General features: G+C 39.8%; 2 protein-coding genes across 4 annotated transcripts in view; one reads left to right on the top strand and one right to left on the bottom strand.

The window, feature by feature from the left end:
- Positions 1–18,236, top strand: part of HERC3 (HECT and RLD domain containing E3 ubiquitin protein ligase 3) — a 110,990-nt gene that overhangs the window by 78,851 nt on the left and 13,903 nt on the right. For 2 of the 3 annotated variants that reach the window (XM_081812156.1, XM_081812155.1), the window contains 2 exons: positions 2,178–2,244; positions 2,734–2,816. In XM_081812156.1, coding sequence (XP_081668282.1) covers positions 2,178–2,244; positions 2,734–2,816 — 150 coding nt within the window. Of the gene's footprint in view, positions 1–2,177; positions 2,245–2,733; positions 2,817–5,270; positions 7,428–18,236 lie in introns of those variants that run through there. The other variant, XM_081812157.1, reaches the window with a different exon arrangement.
- On the bottom strand, positions 9,786–11,769 carry NAP1L5 (nucleosome assembly protein 1 like 5). The gene has a single exon (XM_006727063.3). It carries the CDS (start codon positions 11,645–11,647, stop codon positions 11,048–11,050), a length of 600 nt encoding a protein of 199 aa, XP_006727126.3. The 5' UTR covers positions 11,648–11,769; the 3' UTR covers positions 9,786–11,047.

Genomic DNA, 18,236 nt, shown 5'->3' with positions numbered 1-18,236 from the left:
AATGACTGGGCCACCCAGGCACCCCCATATGGCTAGACTCTTAAGATGCAGATGCACTGCTACTTGCTTGAGGCATGGCCTATGGCAGAGGGGGCCAAGGAAAAGGGAGGTCATGGTTGTCCAGGGCTACAAAATCATCTCACCCTTCCTTATCCTGAACAAAAATAAAGGGTGGAGACTTGTCATGGTCCAGAAATAGAGAGAAAGTACTGAAAAGGGAGTATTTAAAAAAATTTTGATTGAGATATAATTCACATACCATACAGTCCACCTACTTGAAGTATACAATTCAGTGACTTCTAGTATATTCAGAGTTGTGTAGCTATCACCACAATTTTAGAAGATTTTTATTGCCCAAAAAAGAAACCTGGTCCTCCTTAGTTGTCATCCCCAGTTTCCTCTCCCCAAAGCCCTTAGACACCAGCTAATCTGCTTTCTGTCTGTGTAGACTTGCCTCATATAAATGGAATCATGCAATATGTGGTCCTTTGTGTCTGGCTTCTTTGACGCAGCATGTTTTCAGGGTTCAGCCATGTTGAAACATGTGTCAGTATTGAATTTCTTTTTGTTGCCAAATAATAATCCATTGAATGGATATGTATGACATTTTGTTCATCCATTCGTTAGTTGATAGTTGATGGAAATTGGTGTTGTTCCCACTTTTAAGTTGGCATGGATAATGCTACCGTGGACATTCTTATACAAGTTTTTGTGTGGATGTAAGTTTTCATTCCTCTTGAGTGTATACCTAGGAGTGGGATTGCTGGGGCCATCTGGTGGCTCTGTGTTTAGTCTTTTGAGGAATTGCCACACTGTTTTCCAGAGTAGTGGAGCCATATTTTTATGTTATTCTCTTTCTGGCTCTTAAAACCCCTTTGATTCTGACTTTTTCTGCCTTAATTTAGGTAGCATAAGATCAGATATATAAAAAACACCATATCCTTGGATTTCTGTAGACAGTATAATCCTTTTGGCTTCAACGGAAGGAACAGCCCTTTTTATGGAGAAAGAGTACCAATTTTGAGATGGAGATAGGGAAATGGTCATTTCTAATGTCCCCTCTGGAAGTGAGACTGCTACACCACCTGTGTAGGACACCAACACTGAGAAACCATAAAGGATGGGAGGGGTGGGGACACAGAGAGAGGAAGAGAACATTTAGAAGGCACATTGAAAAAGAGCGGAGGAGACCCTGGCAGGGTTAATTTTGGGTTAACTGAAGAAGGCTAGAGAGTGGTTGAAGTGTGTGCGATTTACTTTGCCAGCCAGCTGGCTAAGGATATATTTGAAGTAATGATTTTGGGTGGTTAACTGGTAGTGGATTTAAATTCCATGCTAAGAATTTTCTTCCTGGGCAACCCTTGATGGAACTGGACTCAGAGCTCACTTAAAAAGTGTGAATGAAGTCTGGTCACAAGAATATATTCTCTTGAAAGCTAGGATATGACCATTGTTGGTATAAACATATTCTTGTTTTAAGAGGACATGTTTGTGTTCTTTAGTATGGCAGGTAATAGAGTCACTTTACAGAGCCCCTTGGATTAACAAGAAGCCAATTAAGATTCCTAGGTGGATGAGGTGACTTTGTGGCTTTCTTATGATGGAAGGATTATTCTAATCCATGTGGATGGAGACATTCTGTAGGGCCACTATAGTACCATGTCCTCGTATTTGACTTCCACGGTCCTTTAACCACAGTTAAAGGAACACAAATGTGTCAGACATAAATCTATCTGAATTTCTTCATAAATCTAGTAAGATTTCTCAGTGGGAAAAGAGAATAATTAATGAATGTCTTACAGGTCTACTGCCATTCTTTTTTTTTTTAAGATTTTTTGTATTTAGAGTGGGGGTGGAGAGAGCAGGGGAGAGGAGCAGAGGGAGAGGGACAAGCAGACTCTGCGCTGAGCGTGGAGCCTGGTGTGGGCTTGATCTCACGACCCTGAGATCACAACTTGAGCCGAAACCAAGTGTTGGATGCTTAACCGACTAAGCCACCCAGTTGTCCCTGCCATATTTCTTTTTAAGGTATAAACACAATTTTCTGTCAGTCTGGATTTACATTTATCCTAGAATCTTTTAGTTTTTCCTTGCAAGGATTCTGGTTGTATGACTGAGGTGGAAACACTATTACAGTGTCTAATTTGCCTCTTTTCCTTTCTCTATTCTGTCATTAGGAGTCTTCAAGAACTTTTAGATTACCCTGGGGAAGATATTGAGGATACTTTCTGCCTCAATTTCACGGTAAGGATTTCCACAGTTTACGTCTGATTGTGGCATTCCCTTTCATCATGTTCACAAGTCATAATGAACGTATAGTTGTTCTCCGAATCGAAGAATAAATTCAGGGTCTTCTCTGAACAAATTTTATTTTAGTTATAATGTCTTGATTCTTAAAGGAGTTAAGTAAAGATGTTGAATAAATGAATGATTCATCTGTGAACTTAAAATTACTGAAACATTAGTCCTCTTTACTCTTGATACATAGATTTCTAGAGTTCATACCGTTTTCTCTTTGACTGCATATATATTGGCAATTGCATGTCTTAAAACACAGGATATCTTTTAAGGTACTGATGTTTTCTGCATCAGGTTCTCTTTTCCCAAGAATTTTCTGTGTAAGTAGTGATTAAGCTACATTTGTTCCTAAAGCTTCTCTCAGTCATGTGGATTCTAGAAAGATAAGTGGTAAACAGAATTGAAGCATCTCTTTTTTTTCCTCCTTAAATATAGATATGTCGAGAGAGCTATGGTGTGATTGAACAGAAGAAGCTGATACCTGGGGGGGACAAAGTAACTGTGTGCAAGGATAACAGGTTAGTCCTGACCTTGGACCCTTGCGGATGTTGCTACTTTATTTCTCTGCCCTTTTACTTTTAAGACCAAGATTGAAGTTAAATCTTAATCCCTTCTGCAGAGGAGGCAAGGGTGAGAGAGCAAGAATTTGCAGATTGTAATTAATTTTTAATATTAGAGGAAGAACCAGGCCTAGGTTCAGGGGATAACTGTTGCAGATCTAGAAAAACACAGACCTCTCCTTGCATCCTTGCACATTTTTAAAGACAACTAGAAGACTGTGAGGTCTAATGTCACATTCAGTAACCTTCTTTGTTATGTAAACCTTCCAGACTATCCAGGGAGCCTCAGCTTTGGGGAAAGTAAGTGCCCAACAAAAATGGCTTCAGATGATGAAATTACCTTAATTCTAGGAACCTAATATAGAGGCTAGTGTTGTGTCAAGTAGTGTTTCAATCAAGACTCATTAAGAATCTCTTGGAGCAAAAAAAAGAATCCCTTGGAGCTAAATATACTGTCTTTATCTGCAAAACATTGGTACTTTGTTCGCAGCAAATGATCTATTTATTTTTTTCAAATAAGAACAGGCTTATATATTCCCTACAGTCTGATAATGTTTTTAGAATTGGGAAATTTATGGCAGATCATAGAGTGGATTTTTTGGCCTAGAAGATTTCTCTTATCGTTTTGATGATTGTTTTATCATGTATATATTATACGTATCTGCCTTTAGTTCTCAAAGAATGTCTGAGCTTTTGTATCAAGTTTCAGACAAGATAACGTGTGCATCATTTTGTAGAAGCTAACAACGGGCTAGGCCTGTGGCCCGAGGAAGGGAACATTCAGAATGTCTCTATACTATGGTGAGTTATCGTAGAGCTCTGTGTGTTTGGTACACTGGGTTGGACGGTGATCCAGGGCAGGCGTAGGCCACTTGTGATGTAGTCTGCACTTGAGGCAGTTGTTGGGACTTACAACTCTTTCTTACTTTATAAAAGTATTACTCTTAGAGTACTTTTTGTCTCTGCTTTTCTTTTTCTCTCTCTCTCTGGGTCTGAGTTTTTCTCTCTTCCTGTTTCTGCTTCTCCTTCCCTATCACGCTCACTGTCTCTCCTTATTCAATAGATATTTCTTTGAATCATCAATTGAATTGACTGAATAGTTGAGAGGTAAAGTGTTCAGGAATACTGAAATATAACACAGTCTCTTTAGGGTGTAAGCTCTTCTCATGTGCAGCCGTATTTCAAAAGTGAAGTAGGCTAAATTGGAGTGTTGAATCTGAAGAGTTCAGAGTTAGCAACTTGGACACATACACCCGGGAGGTCAGATATGGCCTAGAGCTAGGTTGCGAAACCTACTAACTATTGGATAACAGAAAGTATAGAGACAAAGACCACAGTAAAAGTGAAAGGTGCTCCATAGAGTGATGGCTAAATCTTAGTTGTTATTTCAGGGAGAGAACAGTGAGTGAGTGTGTGTGGGGTTTGGGTACTGGTTGAGGGGGCCTTGCTGGGAGAAGCTTCATTTGGAGGACCCACAATAGTTTAGCCTTGGGGGTTAGATTGTAGAAGTCTTTGGAAATTAGAGAATTTTAGACCTCATTCAGCAGGTAGTAAGAAGCCACTGTTGGTTTGTGAGCTAAGGAGTTACATGCTAGAAGTAGGTTCCTGGCAAATGTTGTTTTTTCCTCTTCTTTTTTTCCTTCTCCACTGTTTATAAATCTGCTGCTGACACATACACACTCATGGACAATGCTTAACCCCAGGAGTGGTGCTCAGAATCAGTGTGGAAGAGCGTGCTTATGTTTAAAAGGCATGTTCCGGTCGCGGGGGGGGACCTTGGGTGGCACAGTCAGTTGAGTGTCTGACTCTTGGTTTCAGCTTGGGTTGTGATCTCAGAGTCATGAGATCGAGCCCTGTATCAGGCTCTGCGCTCAGCATGGAGTCTGCTCAAGTTTCTTTCTCCCTATCCCCCCTCTCCCCTGCTCTCCTGTGTGTGCTTTCTGTCTCTCTCCAATAAATAAATAAATCTTTAAAAAATATGTGGGCTCCTTTTCTCTTACTTTGCAGTTGTTTGCCGCTAATTGGCTTCAGGGCTGCTCCTACAACACATTTTCAATAAGGATGTTTTGATGACACACAGTTTCCTTAAAAGAAAGACAATACTTAAATTCAAGAGAGTAAAGAGAAGGGAGCCCACGTCATTCTTTTACTTGTATTATGAAGTTCCATTATTCTGTTACCATGACTTCTAAAAAGTAGCTTCAAAAGTCTTCAAGTCTTTGTACAATAGAGAGTGCTGTAGTTTTAAAAATTGCCAGGCAGAGGGTGGTGGACTCCTGTTTTGATTGCCAACACACTGTGTTTGGGATTATTGTGTGGAACAGCTGCTATCTCTGGTGAAGTTTATGTTTTGACTTTTCTGGGTCACTAGCACTCCTTGAGCACACAGTGAACTCATCCATGCTGTTTTAGGCGCTGTCGTACGTGCCTTTGTACTTGGGCCAGGAGGCAGACCTTCTTTCTGTCACACAGTTACCTGTTGGAGAAACTTCTGAGAACCGAGTGTGGTTCCTGCCACATTGCTTAGTATCACTGTCACGGTGAAGGACAGCTAGAAAGACATGAGTGGATATCTCTTCTTTTTATTCTGTGCTGCAAAAGCAGAAATCTTCTCAACAAAGCATACTGAAATCCTGGTAAGAAATGTTGCATACAACTGTGAAAGATTAATCATTGCAGCTCTTTTTTCCTTTTGTCTAGTATATGTCATAATCTCATCACTGGGGGTTGGGGTCCTTTTTGGGTATTTCTTAGATGGGTCTAAGAAAACTGGACGAAAGAATGATAAGAATAATGCCTGCTGGATTTTAACTTGTAGGCAGTTGAATACACAGATACTGCTTAACAATAAGCAGTGTCTTAACAGTAAGGTATTTGTTGAGTTAGCGGTAAGGTATTTGCTGTCATCGCTGCCCTGGAGGAAAATGCCAGAAAGATACCAATTCTTTATCCATAATTTATTATTATTTCATTTGGTCTTAAGATTGTATTCTATCCTTGGATAAGAGCTGCAGATAGTCAAATGAGTTCTAAGCATTCAAGTAAAAGAACATCCGTAGGTGATTGCTGGTGGCTACATCATAGCCAAATCTTGCCACAGCTGGTGATCACATCTGGATAATGACTACTCATGGTTAAGGATTTCTCATACTCTGTAACATGGTGTTATTACCATTAATGAAAAATCCACATGTCATTCTAGATTCCCCCAAATTGACCTCAATTTAATATAGTCAAATTAAATACAATTGATGTCTTTTCCCATTTCTGCCACACTGAATTTCCGATCAGTGTCTTTAGTTTTTAAATTAAGAAAGGGATGGGGAAAATAGTAAAAAGACCACCCAGTGAGGAATGCGAGGTTTAAAGTAAGTGCTCCAGAGGGCACCCAGATTCCGATAGTGAGAACCTGAGGAAAAAATCCTATGTGACAAACACTTCCAGTTCCTTAAGATCTCCTGAAGTTAGGACTGCTAACAGACTTGAATTGATCTCTTGAGATAATACAGGTGTAATCTTTAAGATCTACCTTGTATTTGCATTGGGCCGTTCTAGAAATAGCAGATGATTAAAATGCCAGTAACATTTCTTGAGTGCTTACATTTGTCTAAGTATTTCACATGTAATCCTCCCCGCTTTACAGATGCAGAAACTGGGACACAGAGAGGCATAAGTTACTTGTTCAGGGTGACACAGCTAGAAATCTAGGATTCAAAGCCAGGCATTGTGAGTGAGATGAGAGCTTGTGCTCTGTGAACATCCACACACTGCCCCTTCAAGGCCAAGACCAGGACTTAAGTTCTGTCCACCACCCCCCTCCCCAACCCAGGAAGAGACATGAATTAGAAGTTTGCCGTTTTCCTTTCAGGCACACTGTGGAGTTTTTAAAAAACAAAGTTGGCATAGTTAAAAGTACACTATATATGTATAAAATTATATGTCTGAATTTTTAAACTTGGCTTAAGACAGTGCTTATATTTACCATGTTATTACAAAGCCCTCACGGACACCCTTAATAATGACTACACGGTCTGCCATGTGAATGTGTATGTTCTGCTTTCTCGCTTTGGGGTATTTGGCTTCTAAGTTCTTTTTTATTTTTCTCCCTTCTTCCTTCATTTTTAAGAAGACCTATCAAGCATCTTTTATGTCTAAAGCTTTGTTTGCCTTTAAAATTGCTTTTTAATAAGATCCCAAGGGTGAAATTGCATTAGTGTATATCATTTTGAATTGGTTATAGATGTTTTTGCTAAATTGATTTCACTAATGAATTATATATCAATTTGCATATTATCATCAGTGTATGAGAGTACTTGTTTTACCTAATCCTTATAAACGCTGAATATTCTCTTTAAAAAAAAGTAATAAATTCTATTGCATTTGTAAAATTTTGCATATCTTACACACCTAGGCTACTTTTCCTATTCTGCACAGCTTTGATGAATTTTCCTGTGAATTAGTAGAAATAGACAGTATTGTGAATGTACTAAATGCCACTGAATTGTTCATTTAAATGGTTCATTTTATGTTATGTGAATTTCTTCTCAATAAAAAGTGTGTATATGTGTATGCACGTGCATATGTGTCTCTCTGTCTGCCTTGAGTGTGAACTCTCAGGCAGGGAGAACTGCTGTGTCATGCTTTGGCAGTGAGCGTCGGGATGCGACACTTTTCCTGCATAATGCTCTGAGAGACTGAACTGAATGTGTAATGTGTGCTGCTTTTCTTCCTGCCAGTTATTGTGTGCATTGCTGACAAATTTGAGCATATAATGGATTAACACTGAGTGATAGTTTTTGACCCACCTTGAAGGCAGGGTATCCTGCTAGATGTTAACATGCAAGTTGTATGGCTGCCTGAGGAATTTCCTAATGAAATAAGTAGTGCAGGAAACAGAGGGTAAAGATCAACCGGGTTAGGAAACGGTGGAAACTGCCTGACATTGTGAAGGGCATCGTAAGCGTCCCTGTGTCCTGGGAAATGTGGCCAACAGTGGTGTGACTGGTAGCTAGAAAACCCTACCGCTCAAGTCTTGCCCTAAGTGGAAGGAAGACCGCTGGTCAGAGCACTCAGCTGGGAATGCGTGTATTCCAGACCTCACCGGAGCCCTGGTCAACTTAGTGCTGCCCTCTCAGGATGTGTCTTTCTGCCCCAGACAGGGCTGTAGTATTTCTTCTTTTTTAAGTAGTCTGCTGATGTCCTTTATGTATTTCTGTACTGGGACTAAATGACTTTCATATGATTTGTGGGAACTCTTTATTAAGACTTTTAAACCCTTTGCCATTTGTATTTATTATAAATTGTATTCCCAGTTGTTTGCTTTTTGAAAATGTGGAGTGCTTGTGTTTAAATCTCTATAATGTATTAATTTCTGTGTTGTCATGTCTGTTGATTATTTCTTTTGGTCTCATATCACCAATCTCAGCCTTCTCCTATCCAGTAATTGATAAATACATAATGTATTCTTTTCACTTAAAAAAATTTCAGGCAGGGTTGGGATGTCTGTAGTCTAAGGTAAAAATCTGAATTGTTCCCATATTGCTAGTTTCCTTAGCTATTCTTACAGGTGAACATTAGATTAATTATATGCAGTTTGGGTTTTGATTTGAAGTGTGATAAATTAAAAGTTAATTTGGGAAGAATTGACACTTTTGTGGTATTCAGTCTTACCATCCAAAGACCTGTTTTACATTTCTTTCTGATTTTGTTTTTCCTTTTCACATAGGTTACACATATTTTTTATTAGAGGTTTTTATAAATATTTTTCTTATTTCTATTATGAAAGTCTTTCCATGTGTTTTGATCATTATTGGTACCTAGAAATAGCTAATGGTTTTTGTATATTTATCTGGCAACTGGTCAATTGCTTGAATTTATTCAATATTAATAATTTTCAGTTGATTCTCTTGGGTTTTCTATATATAATTATATACCTGCAAAAAAATTTTTCCCCAATAATTGCACTCCTTATTTCATTCATTTTTGCTTTTTTACTAGATGGACCTAGAATATTAAAGGAGTCTCCTAGAGATAAGAAATAAATATTAAATTTTATTAGTTTTTGCTTCTATTAGGATAATCCTATGATTAATATAATCATTGAGTTCTTAGATAATATGTTATTTTGATTTTCTCTTTCGGTTGCCTGGCCGTAAGGATGATTATTATTATATTAAGGTTTAACTCTACTATTGCCAGTAGCAACAGGTCAGAGCTGCCTTCCAATCCTTAAGGTAAAGTAGCATAATTTCACTTGTGTAATTTTAACGCTTTAGAGAAATGGAAGAAAATGCATCTGAGTTTTTCATTTTTAAGGGGGGGGGGTCTTTAATTTTTAAATTATTTTGCTTCATTCAGGATGCCCAGATGTAAAGTTTAAGTAGCCTTTTTTACATATGCATAATATCACATTAAAAGTCTTTTATCTCTTCTGGGAGGAAATTAAAACCTGATTTTATATTGAGGAAACCAAAATGAGATAGGTTATTGAATTTCCTGTTTCTAAATTAAAGGCCACATCTTCTCTGATGAGGAATGATAAACCTAAGAATATAATGATGTCTATTTTTTCCCCCTTTTGTACCTGGGGAGGGAAGGAGGATTGAATTTCCAATCAGTGTCTTTACCTTTCATGTAATAATAAAAAAATAAAGAAATAATAATAGCTGAAATTTCTTGAGCACTGAGTATGTGTCAGACACTATCCTACAGACTTTGTGTATTAACTGACTTATTCTCCAAAATTGTGAGGAAGGGGCTGTTACTATCCCCTTTTATAGAAGGAGAAACTGAAACAGATCAACTGAATTGCCTAAGGTTCATTGCTTATAGGAGGCAGAGCTGGGATTTGATTGCAGGCAGGCAGAGTACTTGAGTCCTTTTGTTTTTTGAAAATACTGTTTTATTAACACTACAGTGGTAAACAACTTTATGCTTATGTTTCTTTATAGATCACTGAGTCACACAAAATTCAAAACCCACAAAGAAGCTAAGAGTTTTTACATTTAATGTGTCCTTCCTGAAAATCCTTAACTGTATATACAGTCTGTCCTCAAGCAGTAAAATTTGAATATGCACCATTTTTTATTTAATATGTCACATTTACATAGCAAAATAATGAAGGCACAGCTAATACAAGCAAACTGAAACCCTTCTACTTCTGAGCTGGGGGTGGGGACACACACTTGGATTGGTTCTTCAAGTATTTATTTTTTCCAAACATTAGCTTCATTGAAGAGTTCTGATAATTTTCACAGCTACATTCTAAAAGCTACATGACAAAAAAGACTTCACAAGGATCAAACTACGTAACACTGAATACACATGCTTTACGGGATTTGCTACATTCTACATCTTTTCAAGTAAATTAATATTTCTAGAATGCTAGGTAAAGGGATTTAATACTTAAACATTTGGGGGTTTTTTTATACACCTTTGTAAATAGACACTACCAAGAAAACACATAAACATGAGACTGTAAATAACAAACACATATGTTGACAATATTATACAGGTTATACACCCTCCTTCTCAGAACCATGTTGCTTGTCTAAATTCAAACATTCAGAACATTCTTTAGAATCTGAAGTGGCAGTTTTCCAGGCCTCATTAAACAGTACTGTCATGATCTCCATCAGAGGCTTCCACGATTCCATCACTCTTCTCTGAAGTGTAAAGCTGATGTGTGGGTTACAAAAGCAAAGTCTTAAAAGATGAGATTCTTCTGGGTTCTGCTTTTTCTGCACTGGAAAATGTCCGGACTAAAGAAACTGAAGAATTAAGCATTGAGAACATGTTCAGTCTTGGTCTGGGTGTTCCGTGTGTAGTGTGATGACAGTGGAATGAATAGGTTTCAAAGTTACATTCTTTACTTCACATCTACTTGACACCCTTAATAAGCCTCAACTGCAGTCTGTGCAGAAGAGATCATGAAAAAAATCATTTTAAATTTAACTTGTTTTCTTCAACACCTTTTATTTATTGTGTTCAAAATGAAAAATTTGAAACGGACTGGCCAGGATCTGACTGCTTCAATTTAATATAATTTTAGGTAGGAATGTCAGAATTGATTCACATTGCATTTTGGTCCCAAACCTGAGCCTTATTTTTAAGTCCACCAATATTGGAAAAAAAAAAAAAATAGGGATTTTGTTTTCGTCGTCATTCTCCTCTTCAATCTCTGCCCCCGCTTATTTCTTGGCGTCATCAGACACCGCAGAGTGGGGACCCTCATCTTTGGCGGCCGCCGCCTCCGCAGCAGCCTCTGCCGCAGCTTCCTCCTCCTCCTCCTCCTCCTCTTCCCCCTCTTCCTCATCCTCGTACTCTTCCTCGTCGTCCTCCTCCTCCTCCCCCTCTAAGGTCCATGCACACCCCTCCATCTCACCGGTGAGCTCCTGGATCTTGGCAAGTAGGGGCTTATAGATGTCGTTATACTTTTTTTCCAGAGCCTGAAATTCCTTATCAAATTTGGCTTCAATCTTATCGCATCGCTTCTGCAGCTTTTTGAGGGCCAGGACTCGGCATTTCACCGAATTAGGCAGGCTCTCGATAAAGTCATTTTTAGGCTTTGGTGCATTCTCTGCAGGGGTCTGGGGCTCCTCGGCCGTCTGACCAGCCGCGCTGTCGGAGTCACCAGCCGCGCTGTCAGAGTCTCCCCCCTGCGCACCGCCTTCCGCCATTACCTCCTCCGCCGCCGCGGCCGCCTCTGCTGCTGCCGCCGCCGCCGCCGCCGCTGCCGCCGCCGCCGCCTGGCTTGGCTCCGCAGGCCCCTGGTTTTCCGAGTCAGCCATGTTACAGAAGAAGCTGCAGAGGTCTAGGGTGGCTCCCGCAGAGACCTGCACCCGAGCTGCACCAGGGAGATCTTGCGGATGCGGCAAGTGGCGGTGACGTCGGCCGCGGCAGTGACGTCGGCCGCGGCCCCGCCCTTTTATCGCCAGCCCTTGACTGGCTGTCTACCATCAGCTGACGGCCTTGCCCCCCAAACTGCGCCAGCCTCCCCCTGTTGCTACCCTGCCATCTCCCCAGCGCTGCAGCTGACGTCAAAAGCCATCTCTTAGATACCCTGCCCCCCACCCGCCCACTTACCTGTCCCCCTGTAAAGCTGGGCTGGGAATGGCAGCAGGTGCCCAAGACCCCTTTTTAGGAACTGCTTGGATGGCCTCAGCCTTTTTCAGTTTGCTCCTCTATCCCACTCAGGCCCTTCTGTACAACTGTCAGTACATCTGTCTTGGTCTTTGTCTGCAGGACCCACAGCTGGCGTTGGCCCGGTATCGCTGCTTTACTCTTGTGGAGTCGGCTCTGATCACCTCTAAGATTCCTGCTAGTTCCTTTCCTAGAAAACAAAGGCATGGGAGAGCTGACTCTCTTGTACCGTTTTGGCAACCTGGGTGCATGTGTGCGGGGAGGGCCGTTGGTACGTCCGTTTGCCCACGCAACAGCCCTACTTGGTCATTCCTCAGGCTCGCGGCATATGTATTGGTGGCAAGGTCTTTTAGCAAGGAGGACCTTGGGAGCAGTTTTGGAGCCATTTGGATCGGGAATCTCAGGGCCTTTGGTATTCTGGAGTGTGTTCTAGAAGTTCCCTCGGAATCTTTGGCCTGCAGGCAGGAATAAAGCTGGAGAAAGGCCAAAGAAAAGCAAGGCCTTCTAACGCCTGGGGCCCGGGGCGAGGGTTGCTGCGTCTTACCGTCTTATCCACGTTAAAGCATGTGTTAAGTACCGCTCTTCACTGGGGACACACAGACACGCCCGTGTGCTCACAGACGCTGTCCCCCAAGGCGCTCCACAGTTCAGCGTCTGCTTTGTGGTCTTGTTGGTGATTTGTATCTGAGAACATTAAAAAAAAAAAAAAAAAAAAAGGAGAGAAATCTCCTCCTCTAAAAGCAAAGTGAGTAGTCATTTTACTCTCTTACCTTGCTTTTAAGACCCAACGATAGCTTCTTAAATAAGGATGAGGGCACATATTTTACGTATGGAAGAAGACAAATGATCCTTCCAGGGATTTCTTAGGAATGTTTTCAAATTCAGCATTATTGATTTAAATGTTTTTCTTTCACTATATTGGGACTTGCTGAAGCTCTTCCATCAAGCATATGAATGTTAGGAAATTACTTCCCAAAGTACATTTGGTGTTATCTTATGGTTTTTATGAATTAAATTAGTTAATATTATGTAAAGCACTTAGTGCTGACACATAGCAAACACTTGATGTGTTTTAGTGTTTTTTTAATAAAATAATTGCATTCATTAATATGCAAAGATAACCTGCAATAATAGTCCCTTTTATTTATTTTTTTTAAAAAGATTTTATTTATTTATTTGACAGAGACAGAGATAGCGAGAGCAGGAACACAAGCAGCGGGAGGGGGAGAGGGAGAAGCAGGCTTCCCCCCTGAGGAGGGAGCCCGACGCGGGACTCGATCCCAGGACCCCGGGATCATGACCTGAGCCGAAGGCAGACGCTTAACGACTGAGCCACCCAGGCGCCCAATAATAGTCCCTTTTAAAAGGACATTTTTGTGCCCTTCCTCAAAGAAAGGAACAATTTACAGAAAGCCCAATATAGTCCTATTAGCAAACACTCTAGGTTTTTTGTTCATGTATTTGTGATTCTTGTTGTCTATTTTACTTTCTTAATTCTGCTCCAGATAATTTACTTTCCCTTTTCTGTTACCATTTATAGTGACTGGGTTTTATTGTTAAGGCTGATATTTCAGTTTTAGCTCTGATGGAATTTAATGTGATAACACATCTATATTTAGTTGGGACACTATACATATTCTGTATATCACCCATTGTTAGAAGGTGGAGAGACAGTAGAGTATCCCCCAAACTGAGAAGGCACTTTGAGATCAGCAGATGAAACAGGCTACTCCAAACAGTTGACACAGAGTTTTATTCAGGATAATTTACTGATAGGGGAGACCAGGCAGAGGACAACCCATGGTAGTTGCAGAGTTACTCTCTGCAAAATCCAGACCTTAGTGCCCAGATTCTATAGAATGAGGAGACACACAGAAGGGCATTGTAGTGAGATCGAAGGGTTCGCATATACCTCAAAGGGCTTGCATGCACCTAAGTGATAGCTAACCTTTAATTCAATCTTGTGATACCACCTGTATATCAGGAAGGGGAAAGACCATGTTAGCCATAACAGATTCATGGGAAGCCAAAGCGGGCCTCCCCCATCTGGGCCTTGGTGGGGAATTCTAGGGTATGTATATTAATTTCCAAGGGGCCTGAAACATGTAGCCCCAAGAGTGGTCACTGAGCAAACATGAATAAGATGGAGTCCGTATTGTTAGCACTCCTAGCCCATATATTCCACTTATCATCTCTTGATGGTTACAGGTACCTTGAGGTTGGGAATGCTTTTGCACATTTTAAAGATAAGGAACTTAGAAGCAGAAAAATAAAATGAAATAAATATTTTGTTACTATATGTATTACTTGATTGGCAGAATCAGAGGCAGAAACCGGGCCTTCTAATGCCCTTTAGTGTAGAAGTTGTGACAGCCCAAATTTTAATAAAATCCATTTGACCTGTTTGACTTGCTTGAAACAAATAGGATATGTTCATCTTTCAGGATTTTTATGTTGCTGTCTTAAAAAAAATCTTAGGGCGCCTGGGTGGCTCAGTTGGTTAAGCGACTGCCTTCGGCTCAGGTCATGATCCCGGAGTCCCTGGATCGAGTCCCGCATCGGGCTCCCTGCTTGGCAGGGAGTCTGCTTCTCCCTCTGACCCTCCCCCCTCTCATGTGCTCTCTCTCATTCTCTCTCACAAATAAATAAATCAAATCTTTAAAAAAAAAAAAATCTTAAAATTTAGTGTTGTGCTAGATTACTTTTTTCAAAAAGGTCTGTTCTATTGAGATATAATTCACATATAATAAATAGATATATTTTACTTTTAATAAAAATATAATTTAAGTATATTAATTGATGTGTAATAAAATTTACTTTGCTTTGGCAAATACAGTCATGTAAACACTATACCAATTGAGATATAGAACAGTAACATCATCCCAAAAAACCCCTTCACAGTCCTTCCCTTACTGTCAGCCCTGGTGATCACTGATCCATCTCTAAAATTGTTTTTTTTCCAGAATATCCTATAAACAGAAGAATATGTGTGTGGACTTTTGAGTCTGGCCTTTTCCACTCAGCATAATGCATTTGAGGTTCATCCATGATGTTGTGTACGTTAGTAGTTTGTTCCTTTGTATTACTGAGTAATATTCCCGTTGGGTTGTTTCTAATTTTTTGTGATTACAAAAAATGCTGCAGTGAACCTAAGTTTTTATTTCTCTTGGATACATACCTAGAAGTAGAACTGTTTGGTCATATGGTAAATGTATATTTAACTTTTTAAGAAAGTTCCACAGTTTTCCAGAGTGACTGTACCATTTTGTTTTCACATCAGCAATGTATGAGTTACAGTTACTCTACATCTTCAACAGCGTTTGGTATCATCGGGCTTTTCCCCCCAATCTAATAGCTGTGTATGGTATCCTTAATGACTAAAGGTGGAGTGTCTTCCAATGTATGTATGTGTCATTCATAGATCTTCTTTGATGAAATGTCAGTTTATATCTTTTGCCCATTTTCTGAATTTTTTGTTTTCTTATTTTTAAATGGTTTTATATATTCTAGATACAAGTCCTTGTGAAATACTTTCTTCCGGTCCTGGCTTGTCTTTTTCTTCAAAAAACAGAAATTTAAAATTTTGATAATTTCTTTTTCTCTTATGGATTGGGTTTTGGTGTCATGTTTAAGAGATCTTTGCCAAATCCAAGGCTATAAAGATTTGTTCCTGTGTTTTCTTTTCTTTCTTTTCTTTTTTAATTTAAATTCAGTTAACAATGTATTTTTAGTTTCAGAGGTAGAGTTCAGTGACTCATCAGTTGCATATAACACCCAGTGTTCACAACATCACGTGCCCTCATTAATGTCTATCACCCAGTTACCCCATTCCCCCACCTTCCTCCCCTCCAGCAACTCTCAGTTTCCTATGATTAAGAGTCTCTTATGGTTTGTCTCCCTCTCTGATTACATCTTGTTTTATTTTATTTTTCCCTCCCTTCCTCTGTGCTCCTCTGTTTTGTTTCTTAAATTCCACATATGAGTGAAATCATATGATAATTGTCTTTCTCTGATTAACTTATTTCACTTAGGATAACACCCTCTAGTTCCATCCACGTCGTTGCAAATGGTGAGATTTCATTTTCTTGATGGCTGAGTAATATTCCATTGTATATATCTACCATATCTTCTTTATCCATCCATTTGTCGATGGACATATAGGCTCTTTCCATAGTTTGGCTATTGTGGACACTGCTGCTATAAACACTGGGGTTCAGGTGCCTCTTCGGATCACTGCATTTGTATCTTTGGGCTATATACCTTGTATGGCAATTAAAGGGTCATAGGGTAGCTCTATTTTAAACTTTTTGAGGAACCTCCATACTGTTTTCCAGAGTGGCTGCACCAGCTTGCATTCCCACCAACAGTGTAGGAGGGTTCCACTTTCTCCACATCCCCGCCAACATCTGTCATTTCCTGACTTGTTAATTTTAGCCATTCTGACTGGTGTGAGGTGGTATCTCATTGAGGTTTTGATTTGTATTCCCCTGATGCCGAGTGATGTTGAGCACTTTTTCCTGTGTCTGTTGGCCATTTGGATGTCTTCTTTGCAGAAATGTCTGTTCATGTCTTCTGCTCATTTCTTGATTGGATTATTTGTTCTTGGGTGTTGAATTTGATAAGTTCTCTATAGATTTTGGATACTGGCCCTCTATCTGATAAAACATTTGCAAAAATCTTCTCCCCTTCTGTCAGTTGTCTTTTGGTTTTGTCAAACCTTTCCTTTGCTGTTTCCTTTGCTGTGCAAAAGCTTTTTATCTTGATGAAGTCCCAATAGTTCATTTGTGCTTTTGTTTCCCTTGCCTTTGGTGATGTGTCTAGCAAGAAGTTGCTGCAGCCAAGGTCAAAGACAATTGCTGCCCGTGTTCTCCTCTAGGATTTTGATGGATTCCTGTCTCACATTTAGGTCTTTCATCCATTTTGAATTAATTTTGTGTGTGGTGTAAGAAAATGGTCCAGTTTCATTCTTCTGCATGTGGCTGTCCAATTTTCCCAACACCATTTGTTGAAGAGACTGTTTTCCATTGGACATTCTTTCCTGCTTTGTCAAAGATGAGTTGACCATAGAGTTGAGGGTCCATTTCTGGGCTCTCTATTCTGTTCCATTGATCTATGTGTCTGTTTTTGTGCCAGTACCATGCTGTCTTGATGATGACAGCTTTGTAATAGAGCTGGAAGTCCGGAATTGTGATGCCACCAGCTTTGCTTTGCTTTTTTTTTTTTTTTTTAACATTCCTTTGGCTATTTGGGGTCTTTTCTGGTTCCATACAAATTTTAGGATTATTTGTTCCAGCTCTAAGAAAAATGATGATGGTATTTTGACAGGGATTGCACTGATCCTATAGATTGCTCTGGGAAGCATAGACATTTTAACAATACTTGTTCTTTCAATCCATGAGCGTGGAACATTTTTCCATTTCTTTGTGTCTTTCTCAGTTTCTTTCATGAGTGTTTTATAGTTTTCAGAGTACAGATGCTTTGCTTCTTTGGTTAGGTTTATTTCTAGGTATCTTACGGTTTTTGGTGCAGTTGTAAATGGGGTCAATTCCTTAATTTTTCTTTCTTCTGCCTCATTGTTAGTGTATAGAAATGCAGCTGATTTCTATGCATTGATTTTATATCCTGCCACTTTGCTGAATTCTGGATGAGTTCTAGCAATTTTGGGGTGGAGTCTTTTGGGTTTTCCACATAGAGTATCATGTCATCTGTGAAGAGTGACAGTTTGACTTCTTCTTTGCCAGTTTGAATGCCTTTTGTTTCTTTTTGTTGTCTGTTTGCTGAGGCTAGGACTTCTAGTACTGTGTTGAATATCAGTGGTGATAGTGGACATCCCTGCCATGTTCCTGACCTTAGGGGGAAAGCTCTCAGTTTTTCCCTGTTGAGAATGATATTTGCTGTGGGGTTTTCATATATGGCTTTTATTATATTGAGGTATGTTCCTTCTATCCCTACACTGTGCAGAGTTTTAATCAAGAAAGAGTGCTGTAATTGCACTACTGGGTATTTACCCCAAAGATACAAAAGTAGGGATCCGAAAGGGTACGTGCACCCCGATGTTTATAGCAGCAATGTCCACAATAGCCAAACTATGGAAAGAGCCAAGATGTCCATCGACAGATGAATGGATAAAGAAGATGTGGTATATATATACAATGGAATATTATGCAGCCATCAAAAGGAATGAGATCTTGCCATTTGCAATGACGTGGATGGAACTGGAGGGTATTATGTTGAGTG

This window comes from Leptonychotes weddellii, chromosome 2 (genome assembly GCF_054177405.1).
Source record: "Leptonychotes weddellii isolate Sample4059 chromosome 2, ASM5417740v2, whole genome shotgun sequence".
Classification (NCBI taxonomy): domain Eukaryota; kingdom Metazoa; phylum Chordata; class Mammalia; order Carnivora; family Phocidae; genus Leptonychotes; species Leptonychotes weddellii.
The sequence above is the reverse complement of the archived record's forward strand: the minus strand, read 5'-3'. Positions and strand labels throughout refer to the sequence as shown.